Raw genomic sequence first — 19,944 nt, 5'->3', positions numbered from 1 at the left:
CCTTAGAGACAAATGTAGAACTGGTTAGTCGGAGAGCCTGGTTAGTTGGCCCTGATCAAGAACAACTTTACCTGACGTGTGTGGGGTTGGCCATCAGGTGAGACCAGAAGAAGTGAGACCAAGGATTCTCCAACGATAATTCCTTCTCCATTTCTTTCACTTTTGGGACCCGCCTCCTGCTTAGTTCTGAAAATGTAAAAGCTCCAAGGATCCCCCGCCCCCAATGTAATGGTTCCATCAGCAGATCCTTCTCCATAGAGGTGCCAGTACCCACCATGCTTTGCCCAAACATGTGACATCATTCCAAATGAGGGCGCCACATTCCACTTCTTCTCATTACAAGAATTTCTTTGGGGCGAGAACCTTGTATAACAGAAATACTGACAGTCAGGGACCTGGAACCTTCTGTATATTGTCATTGCAGCTGGGGGCTGCCTGCTTGGCGGCTATAAGAACTGGGGAGGCCTTGGTGTCAACAATTTTTATATACCAACAATATTAAAGGGCGAGAAATTTGTAAATAACAAACTTCTATCAGTCAGTTAAAGAAAAGCCTGCTTCATCTATATAAACCATTTTCATATAAATATACTTTTTTAGCAGTATGTGCCATTGGGTAATCCTAAATAGAAAACTGCCATTTTAAGTACTAAGGGCCGCCCCCTGGGATCATAGGAGTCACAATGCACACAAACAAGCCAAGGCACACATACATGCTAGGCCCCATCAGCCAATGAATGGGCAGAGTTCTGCCTTTTGCTTCCACACTACTTCCTGTTACAGTTAGAGCTGCATCACTTCCTGTCAGCTGATCTTTGAGGGAGCACACAGCCCATCACAAAATGGCGGCTCAAGGGAAAGGAAGTAAAAGGGCAATATTTACTGATATATATATTCCAGTTTGACGAGATTCTTTAATACGTCATTTAACACGATCTACTTTCAGTTTGACTCGGTTGCTGTTGCAGAAGTAACAGACGTCCAGAATCTCCCCTTACGGAGGCACCGAATCTTCCCCAAAAACACAGAGGAGGTAAGTTTGGGGGGGGGGGTAAATGTTCAGATGTAGGGGGTAATGTTGCCATGGTAACCAAGCTGTTTTTACAATTGCTTCAAAGAGGGAATTTATTGGCAATGTAGAGAAAGGTTTCTCCCTTAAGCCCCACCCTATTCTTCATGGGGGCCCAGGTTCAATACCCATACCAGGTCTTGGAAACGTATCTGATTTCCCTGCGCTACACATAATAGTACTGACGGGGGAGGAGCCACAGAAGCTGCCAATGGGGTTTCTAGTTGCAGGGAAATACACTCTGCAGATGTCTCCTCTATTAGGTTTAGGAAAAATCCAAACAATCCCTATTTATAGTGGAAAACAGTCAGATCTGGGTAGTGATTCTGGAGTTCAACCCGCCTCTAGTGTGTTTGGGTCACCAAAGCGGGCTGCTTGCTCTTGTTTGCGGGTGGTACGCCATATTCATGGGGGAGGCATGTATGCATTTTCCCTCCCACCTCCATCTGTCCCCTAACTTGCCCTTTGGCAGCCAATAAGGACTGGGCTCCCGATGCCCTGCTTGAGGAGAAAACCCCAGCGGGGCCAAGTGAACCCCCTTGGATGTCCATGGATACATAATAAAAAAAGACCAGGCACCATTAGCCAAAACCTGCATTTAGAAAGAGCAGACCTAATGGTTTCGGGGTGGGAGGGAGGAGTATGAAGCTCCCTGGCCGCCATATTTTCAGCCGACCCATTGTTTAGGCATAACACTGACAGTATAGTCAATGGTAATGTCCAGTGCTATAAATATATACATATACAGTGCATGGTAATTGGATTCTTCCAGCCACATGGGCCTCTAAATGCCCAGCAATGAAATAAACCCAGCCAGTCTAGGAACCGAGTGTCAGCGCCTGATACCAACCTGACCCTTTTACCCGGGTCCCGTTCCACGTTTATATCATGTAACTCCTCAAGCCGCACAGTTTGCTGCAAACAAAGGTTTAGTTAAATATCCTCTTGCCTGGGAATAAACCTCCTGTGCTTAAATCTTCATCAACTAAAATCAAGGGTCTGTGTGGGTTATGGGTAGAGTTGTCACTTGTCCGGTTTTGAGCCAGACAGCCCGGGTAAAAACCTCCTACTTGGTTTTCCTTTGGAACCATGGAAACGCAGGCTGGTCAAACTGGACAAGTGGCAACCCAACTCAATGATATTGACGTGAATTGCTGATCACCGCATCATAGCCCCACCCACTGATGAGATTGCATGGCCTCTGCTCCGCCCCATGATGTCACAGCCCTGCCTCTTCCCCGCCCCGTGAAGTCACTGCCCGGCCCCTTCCTGGCTAAAAAAGCCAGCAGAGGTGGCAACCCCACTCAGTGGTCTGTCATACAAGCCAACTGCTATTGACTGTGTCTTATTTAAGCCTATCAGAATGCTCTGCCCTCCTCACTCATTAAAGGGCTTGTAAACCCAACCGCAACACTGTCCCACTGCGCCCCCTAGTGTTGCTATAGAAGTCAGTTTTGCAACTGACCAAAAAGAACTGACCAATAAGAATGCTGATTCCCAGCGCTATATCTTACATATAGAGATAATTATGTAATTCTCTCCCAACATTAAAGAATTCTGCTAGGAGAATGGGAGAAAGTGGCTCGTCTGTGGGTAATGGTTTAAGTTGTGCCCAGGGAAGGAGCGAGCGCAGACGGGTGAAGTTTGCACCAAGATAAATACTACTACATATAGTTGGGGTTCTATGCCCTATACACGTACTAATGCATTTTCTGGGCTTTTCCAATGGCCTTTGGTACTGACACCTTGCAATGTCTGCTCTGATTTAGCAGGTCTTCCCTCAGCCCCAGTAATGGCGTCAAACAGGAAAGTGGTTGGGATCTTTTCACGTGAAACCCAAGAGACATACGATTGGCTGATCACATTCCTGCTGACCATATCTGCGGTGAGGGATGTCCGACCTGTTCATATCTCCAACACCAACTATGGAAATGTTTGGGACGAGGCTTCCAAGTGCGCCTTTGCCATCCTGTACCATACCAAGAAGAGAGGAAGGATAAACATAACCGATGTGACCGACTCTCTCTATGACAAAGAACTGCAGGATTTGTTTAGTTGTCTAGGTATTTTCCACAATATTGTTTTTTTCATTATTGTGAATCAATATAATATTTTAGGGCCGATTCACTAAAGTGCGTTAAAACGTGCGCTATTTTTAGCGATTCACTATAAGCATACTTGAGTTAATTTACGCGGGATATTGCATGCGTTATTTAACTCACAGAGATTATTTTCGTTTGGTATTTGACGGTACATGTGCAATTTAACGCCTGCATATAGTCGCTGCATATAAATTGTCACCGCATATAAATGGTAGCTGCTTATAAATAGTAGCATATAAATAGTAGCATATAAATGGTAGCTGCTTATAAATAGTAGCATATAAATGGTAGCATATAAATAGTAGCATATAAATAGTAGCATATAAATAGTGCATATAAATAGAAGCATATAAATAGTGCATATAAATGGTAGCATATAAATAGTAGCATATAAATGGTAGCATATAAATAGTAGCATATAAATAGTGCATATAAATGGTAGCATATAAATAGTAGCATATAAATGGTAGCATATAAATAGTGCATATAAATAGTAGCATATAAATAGTAGCATATAAATGGTGGCATATAAATAGTACATATAAATGGTAGCATATAAATAGTAGCATATAAATAGTAGCATATAAATGGTAGCATAAAAATAGTGCATATAAATAGTAGCATATAAATGGTTGCATATAAATGGTAGCATATAAATAGTGCATATAAATAGTAGCATATAAATGGTAGCATAAAAATAGTAGCATATAAATAGTAGCATATAAATAGTGCATATAAATGGTAGCATATAAATAGAGCATATAAATAGTGCATATAAATAGTAGCATATAAATAGCAGCATATAAATAGTGCATATAAATGGTAGCATATAAATAGCAGCATATAAATAGTGCATATAAATGGTAGCATAAAAATAGTAGCATATAAATGGTAGCATATAAATAGTAGTATAGAAATAGTGCATATAAATGGTAGGATATAAATAGTAGCATATAAATGGCGGCATATAAATGGTAGCATATAAATAGTAGCATATAAATAGCAGCATATAAATAGTGCATATAAATAGTAGCATATAAATAGCAGCATATAAATAGTGCATATAAATGGTAGCATAAAAATAGTAGCATATAAATGGTAGCATATAAATAGTAGTATAGAAATAGTGCATATAAATGGTAGGATATAAATAGTAGCATATAAATGGCGGCATATAAATGGTAGCATATAAATAGTAGCATATAAATGGCGGCATATAAATGGTAGCATATAAATAGTAGCATATAAATGGTAGCATATAAATAGTAGCATATAAATAGTAGCATATAAATGGTAGCATAAAAATAGTAGCATATCAATAGTAGCATATAAATAGTGCATATAAATGGTAGCATATAAATAGTGGCATATAAATGGCGGCATATAAATGGTAGCATATAAATAGTAGCATATAAATGGTTGCATATAAATAGTAGCATATAAATGGTAGCATAAAAATAGTAGCATATAAATAGTAGCATATAAATAGTGCATATAAATGGTAGCATATAAATAGTAGCATATAAATGGTAGCAAATAAATGGTAGCATATAAAAAGTAGAATATAAATGGTTGCATATAAATAGTAGCATATAAATGGTAGCATATAAATAGTAGCATATAAATGGTAGCATATAAATAGTAACATATAAATGGTTGCATATAAATAGTAGCATATCAATGGTAGCATATAAATAGTAGCATATAAATAGTGCATATAAATGGTAGCAATTAAATGGTAGCATATAAATAGTGCATATAAATAGTAGCATATAAATAGTAGCATATAAATGGTAGCATATAAATAGTGCATATAAATAGTGGCATATAAATAGTGCATAAAAATAGTAGCATATAAATGGTAGCATATAAATAGTAGCAAATAAATAGTAGCATATAAATGGTAGCATATAAATAGTAGCATATAAATGGTAGCATATAAATAGTGCAAATAAATGGTAGCATATAAATGGCAGCATATAAATAGTAGCATATAAATAGTAGCATATAAATGGCAGCATATAAATAGTGCATAAAAATGGTAGCATATAAATAGTAGCATATAAATAGTAGCATATAAATGGTAGCATAAAAATAGTGCATATAAATAGTAGCATATAAATGATAGCATATAAATAGTAGCATATTAAAGGTAGCATATAAATAGTAGCATATAAATAGTGCATATAAATGGTAGCATATAAATAGTAGCATATAAATAGAAGCATATAAATGGCAGCATATAAATAGTAGCATATAAATGGTAGCATATAAATAGTAGCATATAAATGGTAGCATATAAATAGTGCATATAAATGGTAGCATATAAATAGTAGCATATAAATAGTAGCATATAAATGGCAGCATATAAATAGTAGCATATAAATGGCAGCATATAAATAGTGCATAAAAATGGTAGCATATAAATAGTGCATATAAATGGTAGCATATAAATGGTAGCATATAAATAGTAGCATATTAATAGTAGCATATAAATGGTAGCATATAAATAGTAGCATATTAAAGGTAGCATATAAATAGTAGGATATAAATAGTAGCATATAAATGGTAGCATATAAATAGTAGCATATTAAAGGTAGCATATAAATAGTAGCATATAAATGGTAGCAAGTACCCCTGTATTCCCTCACTTGTACTTAGAGCTATCCCCCATACCCCTGTATTCCCTCACTTGTACTGAGAGCTATCCCCCCTACCCCTGTGTTCCCTCACTTGTACTGAGAGCAATCCCCCCTACCCCTGTATTCCCTCACTTGTACTGAGAGCTATCTCCCCTACCCCTGTATTCCCTCACTTGTACTGAGAGCTATCCCCCCTACCCCTGTATTCCCTCACTTGTACTGAGAGCTATCTCCCATAACCCTGTATTCCCTCACTTGTACTGAGAGCTATCTCCCATACCCCTGTATTCCCTCACTTGTACTGAGAGCTATCCCCCCTACCCCTGTATTCCCTCACTTTTACTGAGAGCTATCTCCATACCCCTGTATTCCCTCACTTGTACTGAGAGCTATCTCCCCTACCCCTGTATTCCCTCACTTGTACTGAGAGCTATCTCCCATACCCCTGTATTCCCTCACTTGTACTGAGAGCTATCCCCCCTACCCCTGTATTCTCTCACTTGTACTGAGAGCTATTTCCCATACCCCTGTATTCCCTCACTTGTACTGAGAGCAATCCTCCTACCCCTGTATTCCCTCACTTGTACTGAGAGCTATCCCCCCTACCCCTGTATTCCCTCACTTGTACTGAGAGCTATCCCCCCTACCCCTGTATTCTCTCACTTGTACTGAGAGCTATTTCCCATACCCCTGTATTCCCTCACTTGTACTGAGAGCTATCCCCCCTACCCCTGTATTCCCTCACTTGTACTGAGAGCTATCTCCCCTACCCCTGTATTCCCTCACTTGTACTGAGAGCTATCCCCCATACCCCTGTATTCCCTCACTTGTACTGAGAGCTATCTCCCCTACCCCTGTATTCCCTCACTTGTACTGAGAGCTATCCCCCCTACCCCTGTATTCCCTCACTTGTACTGAGAGCTATCTCCCCTACCCCTGTATTCCCTCACTTGTACTGAGAGCTATCCCCCATACCCCTGTATTCCCTCACTTGTACTGAGAGCTATCCCCCTACCCCTGTATTCCCTCACTTGTACTGAGAGCTATCTCCCCTACCCCTGTATTCCCTCACTTGTACTGAGAGCTATCCCCCCTACCCCTGTATTCCCTCACTTGTACTGAGAGCTATCTCCCATAACCCTGTATTCCCTCACTTGTACTGAGAGCTATCTCCCATACCCCTGTATTCCCTCACTTGTACTGAGAGCTATCCCCCCTACCCCTGTATTCCCTCACTTTTACTGAGAGCTATCTCCATACCCCTGTATTCCCTCACTTGTACTGAGAGCTATCTCCCCTACCCCTGTATTCCCTCACTTGTACTGAGAGCTATCTCCCATACCCCTGTATTCCCTCACTTGTACTGAGAGCTATCCCCCCTACCCCTGTATTCTCTCACTTGTACTGAGAGCTATTTCCCATACCCCTGTATTCCCTCACTTGTACTGAGAGCAATCCTCCTACCCCTGTATTCCCTCACTTGTACTGAGAGCTATCCCCCCTACCCCTGTATTCCCTCACTTGTACTGAGAGCTATCCCCCCTACCCCTGTATTCTCTCACTTGTACTGAGAGCTATTTCCCATACCCCTGTATTCCCTCACTTGTACTGAGAGCAATCCTCCTACCCCTGTATTCCCTCACTTGTACTGAGAGCTATCCCCCCTACCCCTGTATTCCCTCACTTGTACTGAGAGCTATCTCCCCTACCCCTGTATTCCCTCACTTGTACTGAGAGCTATCCCCCCTACCCCTGTATTCCCTCACTTGTACTGAGAGCTATCTCCCATACCCCTGTATTCCCTCACTTGTACTGAGAGCTATCCCCCCTACCCCTGTATTCCCTCACTTGTACTGAAAGCTATCCCCCCTACCCCTGTATTCCCTCACTTGTACTGAGAGCTATCTCCCATACCCCTGTATTCCCTCACTTGTACTGAGAGCTATCCCCCCTACCCCTGTATTCCCTCACTTGTACTGAAAGCTATCCCCCCTACCCCTGTATTCCCTCACTTGTACTGAGAGCTATCCCCCCTACCCCTGTATTCCCTCACTTGTACTGAGAGCTATCTCCCATACCCCTGTATTCCCTCACTTGTACTGAGAGCTATCCCCCCTACCCCTGTATTCCCTCACTTGTACTGAGAGCTATCAACCCTACCCCTGTATTCCCTCACTTGTACTGAGAGCTATCCCCCCTACCCCTGTATTCCCTCACTTGTACTGAGAGCAATCCCCCCTACCCCTGTATTCCCTCACTTGTACTGAGAGCTATCTCCCCTACCCCTGTATTCCCTCACTTGTACTGAGAGCTATCCCCCCTACCCCTGTATTCCCTCACTTGTACTGAGAGCTATCCCCCCTACCCCTGTATTCCCTCACTTGTACTGAGAGCTATCTCCCTACCCCTGTATTCCCTCACTTGTACTGAGAGCTATCTCCCCTACCCCTGTATTCCCTCACTTGTACTGAGAGCTATCTCCCATACCCCTGTATTCCCTCACTTGTACTGAGAGCTATCCCCCCTACCCCTGTATTCTCTCACTTGTACTGAGAGCTATCTCCCATACCCCTGTATTCCCTCACTTGTACTGAGAGCTATCCCCCCTACCCCTGTATTCCCTCACTTGTACTGAGAGCTATCCCCCCTACCCCTGTATTCCCTCACTTGTACTGAGAGCTATCTCCCCTACCCCTGTATTCCCTCACTTGTACTGAGAGCTATCCCCCCTACCCCTGTATTCCCTCACTTGTACTGAGAGCTATCTCCCATACCCCTGTATTCCCTCACTTGTACTGAGAGCTATCCCCCCTACCCCTGTATTCCCTCACTTGTACTGAAAGCTATCCCCCCTACCCCTGTATTCCCTCACTTGTACTGAGAGCTATCTCCCATACCCCTGTATTCCCTCACTTGTACTGAGAGCTATCCCCCCTACCCCTGTATTCCCTCACTTGTACTGAGAGCTATCCCCCCTACCCCTGTATTCCCTCACTTGTACTGAGAGCTATCCCCCCTACCCCTGTATTCCCTCACTTGTACTGAGAGCTATCCCCCCCTACCCCTGTATTCCCTCACTTGTACTGAGAGCTATCCCCCCTATCCCTGTATTCCCTCACTTTTACTGAGAGCTATCTCCCCTACCCCTGTATTCCCTCACTTGTACTGAGAGCTATTTCCCATACCCCTGTATTCCCTCACTTGTACTGAGAGCTATCCCCCCTACCCCTGTATTCCCTCACTTGTACTGAGAGCTATCCTCCCTACCCCTGTATTCCCTCACTTGTACTGAGAGCTATCTCCCCTACCCCTGTATTCCCTCACTTGTACTGAGAGCTATCCCCCCTACCCCTGTATTCCCTCACTTGTACTGAGAGCTATCCCCCCCTACCCCTGTATTCCCTCACTTGTACTGAGAGCTATCCCCCCTACCCCTGTATTCCCTCACTTGTACTGAGAGCTATCCCCCCCTACCCCTGTATTCCCTCACTTGTACTGAGAGCTATCTCCCCTACCCCTGTATTCCCTCACTTGTACTGAGAGCTATCCCCCCTATCCCTGTATTCCCTCACTTGTACAGAGAGCTATCTCCCCTACCCCTGTATTCCCTCACTTGTACTGAGAGCTATCCCCCCTACCCCTGTATTCCCTCACTTGTACTGAGAGCTATCTCCCATACCCCTGTATTCCCTCACTTGTACTGAGAGCTATCTCCCCTACCCCTGTATTCCCTCACTTGTACTGAGAGCTATCTCCCCTACCCCTGTATTCCCTCACTTGTACTGAGAGCTATCCCCCCTACCCCTGTATTCCCTCACTTGTACTGAGAGCTATCCCCCCTACCCCTGTATTCCCTCACTTGTACTGAGAGCTATCCCCCCTACCCCTGTATTCCCTCACTTGTACTGAGAGCTATCCCCCCTACCCCTGTATTCCCTCACTTGTACTGAGAGCTATCCCCCCTACCCCTGTATTCCCTCACTTGTACTGAGAGCTATCCCCCTACCCCTGTATTCCCTCACTTGTATTCCCTCACTTGTACTGAGAGCTATCCCCCATAACCCCTGTATTCCCTCACCTGTACTGAGAGCTATCTCCCATACCCCTGTATTCCCTCACTTGTATTGAGAGATATCTCCCCTACCCTGTATTCCCTCACTTGTACTGAGAGCTATCCCCCCTACCCCTGTATTTCCTCACTTGTACTGAAAGCTATCTCCCCTACCCCTGTATTCCCTCACTTGTACTGAGAGCTATCCCCCCTACCCCTGTATTCCCTCACTTGTACTGAGAGCTATCCCCCCTACCCCTGTATTCCCTCACTTGTACTGAGAGCTATCCCCCCTACCCCTGTATTCCCTCACTTGTACTGAGAGCTATCTCCCATACCCCTGTATTCCCTCACTTGTACTGAGAGCTATCTCCCCTACCCCTGTATTCCCTCACTTGTACTGAGAGCTATCTCCCCTACCCCTGTATTCCCTCACTTGTACTGAGAGCTATCCCCCCTACCCCTGTATTCCCTCACTTGTACTGAGAGCTATCCCCCCTACCCCTGTATTCCCTCACTTGTACTGAGAGCTATCTCCCATACCCCTGTATTCCCTCACTTGTACTGAGAGCTATCTCCCCTACCCCTGTATTCCCTCACTTGTACTGAGAGCTATCCCCCATACCCCTGTATTCCCTCACTTGTACTGAGAGCTATCCCCCCTACCCCTGTATTCCCTCACTTGTACTGAGAGGTATCCCCCCTACCCCTGTATTCCCTCACTTGTACTGAGAGCTATCCCCCTACCCCTGTATTCCCTCACTTGTACTGAGAGCTATCTCCCCTACCCCTGTATTCCCTCACTTGTACTGAGAGCTATCTCCCATACCCCTGTATTCCCTCACTTGTACTGAGAGCTATCTCCCATACCCCTGTATTCCCTCACTTGTACTGAGAGCTATCTCCCATACCCCTGTATTCCCTCACTTGTACTGAGAGCTATCTCCCCTACCCCTTTATTCCCTCACTTGTACTGAGAGCTATCTCCCATACCCCTGTATTCCCTCACTTGTACTGAGAGCTATCTCCCCTACCCCTGTATTCCCTCACTTGTACTGAGAGCTATCCCCCTACCCCTGTATTCCCTCACTTGTACTGAGAGCTATCCCCCCTACCCCTGTATTCCCTCACTTGTACTGAGAGCTATCTCCCCTACCCCTGTATTCCCTCACTTGTACTGAGAGCTATCCCCCCTACCCCTGTATTCCCTCACTTGTACTGAGAGCTATCCCCCCTACCCCTGTATTCCCTCACTTACTAAATACCCATCCAACCCCTTCTTGTAACTATATAATGTATCAGCCAGTATGACTTCTGTTCATTGCTTGATAATGTTACAATTTGGGACCTGTTTTACAGGGAGAGATAGAGTCATAGTGGTGATTGATGACCTGGAGGACAGCAGTTTGGAGGCCAAGCACATTATCCTGGAGAGACAGCCCAGTATTGGGAGATGGGCCGTAGAGCTCTTCCTCTTCAGCGACCAGGAGAAGACTTATCATGGAACAGCATCGCGTGGATACAAAATGACTGAGCTGGCAACATTAATAAAGAATGCAGACAAGAAATTCCGTCATGATTTCCCAGGTAGTATATTTTACTGCTACTGGTTAGATCCATTAGAAATGCATTGTAACCATGGTAACACAAAACATAGCACAACCAGTTGGGTAGTGTGAGTACATTACTTATGGCTGAAATGGCTGAAACTAGGGCAGAAGAGGTATGTGCCCTGGGCTCCCCCAATGCCCTAGGCATGTTCACCTTCTGGTCTCCCCTAGTTCCTGTCCTTATGGCCCATAATGAACCCACCTCTTTGTTAGTAAAAGACTTTTACAATGTCAATTACAAAGACCCCAGACAGAAGTGTAAGAGCACTAAGGGGTGCAAAATGTGCCTGATGGAGCTCATGTAGAGAACACCTCTGTCCGGGGTCTGACTGCACCTTGCTGTGGATGAAGAATTTGGTGCAAGGAACATGGCCCTCTCCTCACGGCCATATTTTGGACTTTGCACCCTGCCCTACAGGGAGTAAATGAGCCCTCTGACCCCCTTGATCAACCTCAGTTTGATCTGTCCAGTTATCTATAACCCCTGTACAAAAACCACCTTTTATAAATGAACTTACCAGTCGGGGAGTGCGGGGTGTGCAGCCTGGGGATGTGGCGAGGGGCAATGGCACGGGGAGTAGGGACGGGATTAGGCAGATCCATGACGTAACGGGTTAGAACCTGCAGCAGATTCTGGGTCATTCCTGCAGAGAAGGTAAAAAGGAGCCACATTTGGGGCAAATCAGGACTTAAATGAGAGGCCGGGGGGAGAACACAGACCATCACAAAATGTGCCAGTTTAATAAGATTCTTTAATAGGTCACTTATTGTGCTATAAATTATCTTTTGGTTTATTATTCATAGTTTCTCTGTTGGTATATTAGTATGTAGTTTTTTTTATATTTTCCTTTTTTTTTCTTTGCAGTTTACATTGGCAATGACTATCCAGTAAGTATCACTCCCCTGTACTTTCCCTTTAAATCAATTCTTCATGCTTCTTCCAGCATACACTGAGGGGCACTCATGGCTACCAGTGACTTCAGCCGGCCCGGTGCCCGTATGTAGCTCAGCCGGCCCGGTGCCCGTATGTAGCTCAGCCGGCCCGGTGCCCGTATGTAGCTCAGCCGGCCCGGTGCCCGTATGTAGCTCAGCCGGCCCGGCGCCCGTATGTAGCTCAGCCGGTGCCCGTATGTAGCTCAGCCAGCCCGGCGCCCGTATGTAGCTCAGCCGGCCCGGCGCCCGTATGTAGCACAGCCGGCCCAGTGCCCGTATGTAGCTCAGCCGGTGCCCGTATGTAGCTCAGCCGGCGCCCGTATGTAGCTCAGCCGGCCCGGCGCCTGTATGTAGCTCAGCCGGCCCGGCGCCCGTATGTAGCTCAGCCGGTGCCCGTATGTAGCTCAGCCGGCCCGGCGCCCGTATGTAGCACAGCCGGCCCAGTGCCCGTATGTAGCTCAGCCGGTGCCCGTATGTAGCACAGCCGGCCCAGTGCCCGTATGTAGCTCAGCCAGTGCCCGTATGTAGCTCAGCCGGCCCGGCGCCCGTATGTAGCTCAGCCGGTGCCCGTATGTAGCTCTGCCGGCCTGGCGCCCGTATGTAGCTCAGCCAATGCCCGTATGTAGCTCAGCCGGCCCGGTGCCCGTATGTAGCTCAGCTGGCCCGGTGCCCGTATGTAGCTCAGCTGGCCCGGTGCCCGTATGTAGCTCAGCCGGCCCGGTGCCCGTATGTAGCTCATTTCTTTTTTTCTATGAAAGGCCGAGGGAAGAGACTGCAGCCAGAGATTCTGTGAGTTTACAGCAAGAATTTGCCATCGGATCTGGGATTCCTTCACAGTCAGTAGCCGTATCACTTACACACGTGTAGCTCATTTAACAGCTCCATGTATGATTTGTCCTGCACTATTAGTTGGTGATTGTTTTAATACTAATGGTGCCCCATACACAGGCAGATTTCAGCTGCCCATTTGCGCCCTTTAGACGGATTGGGCAGCTTACCTGCCTGTGTATGGGGGACCCCCAATGAGCCTTCCCAACCGATATCTCGCCAAAAATTGGTCTGGTGTCTATCGGGTAGGTTTGATTTTATTAGTCGGATCAGGGGCCACATCGGCTCATTGATGCAGTCCTTGCTCCAACTTTTCATATCCCCTACATTGTAATGTGATTAATTGGCCCAGGGCCCAATGATCCTTTAGCCCAGTGCTGTCCAACTTCTGCGGTGCCGAGGGCCGGAATTTCTCTCACATACATGGTGGAGGGCCGCTAATGAAAGCCAGTTTTGACCACTGCCCTTTTTTGAACCACACCCACTTCAAACCACACCCATTTTATCACAATGGTGGTAGTGCAGCAAAAACTCAAATGCTTGGTCCTCACTGCGGGGATATCAACAGTTATTCATATATGAAAGAATTATATTATGTCATATTATGTCATTAAGACACACCCTTAAATCCATATGCCTCCTCCTCCCCTGTGGATAGCACAGCAACCCCCAGTACATAATTACACACCTTAGGGACCATTTAAAGGCTGTTTCCAACTACTAACAAACTCCCAGAACAAACCCCTGCCAGGTTCACCTCTCACAGGCAGCATAGGGCAGGCAGAGTATGGCACACACAGATAGCATAGGGCAGGCAGAGTATGGCACACACAGGCAGGGTAGGGCAGGCAGAGTATGGCACACACAGTCAGGGTAGGGCAGGCAGAGTATGGCACACACAGGCAGCACTCTGCCTCCCTTATGCTGTCTGTGTGTGCCATACTCTGCCTGCCCTATGCTGCTTGTGTGTGCCATACCCTCCCTGCCCTATGCTGCCTGTGTGTGCCATACCCTCCCTGCCCTATGCTGCTTGTGTGTGCCATACCCTCCCTGCCCTATGCTGCTTGTGTGTGCCATACCCTCCCTGCCCTATGCTGCCTGTGTGTGCCATACCCACCCTGCCCTATGCTGCCTGTGTGTGCCATACTATGCCTACCCTATGCTGCTTGTGTGTGCCATACTCTGCCTGCCCTATGCTGCTTGTGTGTGCCATACCCTCCCTGCCCTATGCTGCTTGTGTGTGCCATACCCTCCCTGCCCTATGCTGCCTGTGTGTGCCATACCCACCCTGCCCTATGCTGCCTGTGTGTGCCATACTATGCCTACCCTATGCTGCTTGTGTGTGCCATACTATGCCTACCCTATGCTGTCTGTGTGTGCCATATACACAGGCAGCATAGTCCAGGGACTATATACAATGTCTGAGGTGTGAACAGGGGAACAATGGGGGTGATTACAGCCTGAGCCTGAGGTGTGAACACTGCAGGGGGTGAACAATACAGAGATTAAAAGGTGTGAACAACACAGGGGATTACATATTTAAACAATACAGAGGGATTACAGCCTGAATCTGAGGTGAGAACCATGCAGGGGGGGCAGTTAATCTCAGTACTGATACCATTTAAAGCTTACACAAAGGTAAATCATCAAAGCAGCCAGACAGGTGGGGGCCACACAGAGGGGGGTCGCGGGCCGCGGGCCGCCAGTTGGACAGCACTGCTTTAGTTACATAGTTACATAGTTACATAGTTACATAGGGTTGAAAAAAGACCTGTGTCCATCAAGTTCAACCCATCCAAGTAAACCCAGCACACCTAACCCACACCTACCAATCTATACTCACATACATAAACTATAAATACAACCACTAGTACTAACTGTAGATATTAGTATCACAATAGCCTTGGATATTCTGATTGATCAAGAACTCATCCAGGCCCCTCTTAAAGGCATTAACAGAATCTGCCATTACCACATCACTAGGAAGGGCATTCCATAACCTCACTGCCCTCACCGTGAAAAACCACCTACGCTGCTTCAAATGGAAGCTCCGTTCCTCTAATCTAAAGGGGTGACCTCTGGTGCGTTGATTGTTTTTATGGGAAAAAAGAACATCCCCCAACTGCCTATAATCCCCTCTAATGTACTTGTACAGAGTAATCATGTCCCCTCGCAAGCGCCTCTTTTCCAGAGAAAACAACCCCAACCTCGACAGTCTAACCTCATAGTTTAAATCTTCCATCCCCTTAACCAGTTTAGTTGCACGTCTCTGCACTCTCTCCAGCTCATTAATATCCTTCTTAAGGACTGGAGCCCAAAACTGCACTGCATACTCAAGGTGAGGCCTTACCAGGGACCTATAAAGGGGCAAAATTATGTTCTCATCCCTTGAGTCAATGCCCTTTTTTATACAAGACAGCACTTTATTTGCTTTAGTAGCCACAGAATGACACTGCCTGGAATTAGACAACTTGTTATCAACAAAAACCCCTAGATCCTTCTCCATTAAGGAAACCCCCAACACACTACCATTCAGTAGATAGTTTGCGTTTATATTATTTCTACCAAAGTGCATAACTTTGCACTTATCAACATTGAACCTCATTTTCCAGTTTGCTGCCCAGTTATCTAATTTTGTCAAATCGCTCTGCAAAGCGGCAGCATCCTGCATGGAACTTATAGTTTTGCACAATTTAGTGTCATCAGCAAAAATAGAAACAATACTGTCTATGCCCACCTCCAGGTCATTAATAAACAAGTTAAACAGCAAAGGCCCAAGGACTGACCCCTGCGGTACTCCACTAACCACACTGGTCCAATTAGAAAATGTTCCATTTACCCCACTCTTTGTAATTTATCCTTCAGCCAGTTCTCTATCCAATTACAAATATTATGTTCTAGGCCAATATTCCTTAATTTGATCATTAACCTTCTGTGAGGTACTGTATCAAACGCTTTAGCAAAGTCCAAGTAGATGACATCAACTGCCATTCCAGCATCAAGGTTCCTACTCACCTCCTCATAAAAGGCAACTAAATTAGTCTGGCAAGATCTGTTACGCATAAAACCATGCTGGCACAAACTAATAGTATTGTGAACTGCAATGTATTCAAGTACCCTATCCCTTATTACCCCTTCCAAAAGTTTTCCTACTACTGATGTCAGACTAACAGGCCTATAGTTTTCAGGCTGAGAACGGGATCCCTTTTTAAATAACGGCACCACATTAGCAATCCGCCAGTCTCTTGGCACCATGCCAGACCTCAATGAATCCTGAAAAATTAAGTGAAGAGGTTTGGCAATCACAGCGCTCAGCTCATTTAATACCCTGGGATGAATCCCATCCGGCCCTGGACCTTTGTTTACCTTTACATGTTCAAGTCTCTTTTGAATTTCCTCCCGAGTGACCCACGCGTCAGTAGCTAAATTACTAGAACTGGGCATATTACAAGGGAAGCCTTCATTATCTGGCTCCTCAGATGTATAGACAGATGAAAAATAAGAGTTCAAAATTTCAGCTTTTTCCCCGTTTTCATCAACCAACGTACCCCCCCGTGATAATAAAGTTCCCACCCCTTCTTGCTTCATTTTTTTACTATTCACATAATTAAAAAATAATTTTGGATTCTTTTTACTCCTAGCAGCAATATCCCTTTCCATCTCTATTTTAGCTTGCCTGATAGCTTTTTTGCTGCTTTATTTGCTTCCTTGTACCTGATGAAAGTTTCTGCTGTCCCAGCTAACTTGAATGCCCTAAAAGCACGTTTTTTCTTACCAACCTCGACAATAACACTTTTATTCAGCCATAAAGGTTTTGCTTTGCGATGCCTCTCCTTGCTTACTAGGGGGATATACTGTTGCGTATACCTACAAAGCAATGTTTTAAAGATGTTCCATTTTCCTTCTGTGTCTAACCCCATGAAAAGCCTTTCCCAGTTGACACATTGCAGAGATGCCCTTATACTGGCAAAGTCTGCACGTCTAAAATTGAGTGTTTTAGTTACTCCCTTATAGCGCTGTCTCTGCAGCATTATCTCAAAGGAGACCATGTTGTGATCACTGTTCCCCAAATGCTCACCCACACAAATGTTAGAGATAAGTTCATTATTATTAGAAATCACCAGGTCCAAAATAGCGTCATTCCTAGTGGGTTCTTGAACTGCCTGAAATAAAAAGTTGTCATTTAGCATATTTACAAACCTACTAGCTTTTTCTGACTTAGCCACCCCATTACTCCAGTCAATGTCCGGATAATTAAAGTCCCCCATAACAACAACTTGACCCAGTTTTGAAGCCTCCTCCATTTGCAACAATAGCTGGGCCTCATCCCCCTCATCTATACGGGGTGGTTTATAACATACACCAATGATCATTCATACACCAATGATCATTGGCACAATAACATGGTGGGCATATCAGGGGAAAGATTTGCTCACTGGTTACCCTGCCAAACAGGCGAATCTTACCATGCAGGGCCCCCTTTACAAGATGAAGGAGAGAGCAATAGGGCATATATCAATAGGTAGAAGATGTGGGTTCAGAGTGTGGCTCCATTAATAAAATGTGACATTTTAAATTAAAAGAGACCAAATGTGCTCAATACATTCTTTTTTTCCGTATACACAGGAGTCAGAGTTACAGGGCTGACATTACAGGGGAAGGGATGGCAGAGAAAGTAATGAGGAAAGACTGGCCAAGTTGGAATTGGTTACATTGGAGAAGAGGGGCCCAAGGGGACCATACAATAAACTCTCAGATCTTTATACACCAGTAGGTCCTTCCAGCAGACACGAGGGCACCCATTCAGATTAGAGGAACGGGGGTACTATCTTAAAGGAACAGTTTAATGTAAAAAAAAGGGTAAATAGATTGGCCGTAAAGCAATGTGACTTACAGAGGGAAAGTTCTAAAGTTATCTGGATATTTCAGTATAAAAGATGTCACTTTTTTCATTTCTTTCTGCTGCCAGAGTCTCTGTGAGTTTACAGCAAGACTTTGGATCTGGGACGTCTTCAAGGTCAGTAGCCGTATCACTTACACACGTGTAACATGTTTAACAGCTCCATGTATGATTTGTCCTGCACTGACACTAAAGGTGCCCCATACACAGGCAGATTTCAGCTGCCAACTCGTGCCCTTCAGACGGACTCATCAGCTTACCTGCCTGTGTATAGGGACCCCCCTAATGGGCCTACCCAGGAAAACAAAATGGGGGGTGTCTGTGTTGTGTGGGGATCTTTAACAAATGTTGGTTTGGAAGCCAGAGTTCCCCCTCAAATGTAAAATAAACTTACAGTATGTGGAGTTTGTTGGGTGTTTACGCTGTTCCTCACTCAGTAACCAACCCTCTTTCTCTTTCAGAGATACGGCATATGCATAGTTTTCTGGTCCATCTACATTTTGATCCTTGTGATTTGCGTGGTTGTTAAGTACAATAACAAGGCGGAGCCAACAAGTTCTCCGCTAAATGCTTCTACTGACCATTGGGCCACCGTCTTCAGCTCAGTCAGCCCGACCACACTTCCATTTCCAGAAAACCTTACCTTGAGCCTGGAAAATGCCACCACCCTTCCAGAAAACACCTTGACTCCAGAGGTTTCTGTGAAAGCCACGACCAGTCCAGGAACTACACCTTCCAGCCCAGAACGCGTCACCCCAATCCCACTTCCAGACACAGTCAAGGAGAAACTGAAGCAAATTCAGGATCTGATATCTTCACTCCTTAATCCCTTCTTTAATAACAAAACATTACATACCACATAGCCAGCTTACAGACATCTGCTCCAGCTTGTTGGATCTCTCGAGGGCATGGGATGAAACAATGGGTTTCAGTTGGTAGGAAGGTTAGGGTGCGATGGGTGAAAGTATTGGCACAAAAAGCCATTTAAACTTTTATTCTTTAACCAACAAATGTATTTGTAGCTGTAATATTGGTGTGTAGGTGCCATCTCAGTGCCTTGTGCCTGAGTCTGAGCTTTCAGCCAGCGCTACACATTAGAACTGCTTTCAGCTAACCTATTGTTTCTCCTACTCCCATGTAACTGGAGGAGTCCCAAGCCGGACTTGGATTTCTTACTATTGAATGCTATTCTGATACCTACTGGGAGCTGCTATCTTGCTCCCTTCCCATTGTTCTGCTGATCGGCTGCTGGGGGTGAGGGGGGGGATATCACTCCAACTTGCAGCGCAGCAGTAAAGTGTGCCTGAGTCTGAGGTTTCAGAAGGAGCCGGCGCTACACATTAGAACTGCTTTCAGCTAACCTATTGTTTCTCCTACTCCCATGTAACTGGGGGAGTCCCAAACCGGACTTGGATTTCTTACTATTGAGTGCTATTCTGATACCTACTGGGAGCTGCTATCTTGCTCCCTCCCCATTGTTCTGCTGATCGGCTGCTGGGGGTGAGGGGGGGGGGGGACATCACTCCAACTTGCAGCGCAGCAGTAAAGTGTGCCTGAGTCTGAGGTTTCAGAAGGAGCCGGCACTACACATTAGAACTGCTTTCAGCTAACCTATTGTTTCTCCTACTCCCATGTAACTGGAGGAGTCCCAAGCCGGACTTGGATTTCTTACTATTGAGTGCTATTCTGATACCTACTGGGAGCTGCTATCTTGCTCCCTCCCCATTGTTCTGATGATCGGCTGCTTGGGGGTGGGGGGAGGGGGGGGGATATTTGGTATTTAGTCAGGTGCAAGTTGTGGGTTTTATG

General features: G+C 45.3%; 1 protein-coding gene across 1 annotated transcript; it reads left to right on the top strand.

Annotated features, from left to right (window-relative positions):
- The first annotated feature begins 905 nt into the window (after positions 1–905).
- LOC108644517 lies at positions 906–19,177 on the top strand. Its single transcript, XM_031893440.1, has 6 exons — positions 906–1,033; positions 2,839–3,132; positions 11,224–11,451; positions 12,340–12,362; positions 18,205–18,252; positions 18,597–19,177. The coding sequence occupies exons 2-6, from the start codon at positions 2,862–2,864 to the stop codon at positions 18,996–18,998; spliced, it is 972 nt and encodes a 323-aa protein (XP_031749300.1). The 5' UTR covers positions 906–1,033; positions 2,839–2,861; the 3' UTR covers positions 18,999–19,177.
- Positions 19,178–19,944: the final 767 nt, after the last annotated feature.

This window comes from Xenopus tropicalis, chromosome 9 (genome assembly GCF_000004195.4).
Source record: "Xenopus tropicalis strain Nigerian chromosome 9, UCB_Xtro_10.0, whole genome shotgun sequence".
NCBI classification, from domain to species: domain Eukaryota; kingdom Metazoa; phylum Chordata; class Amphibia; order Anura; family Pipidae; genus Xenopus; species Xenopus tropicalis.
This window is presented reverse-complemented; position numbering and strand designations above follow the sequence as displayed.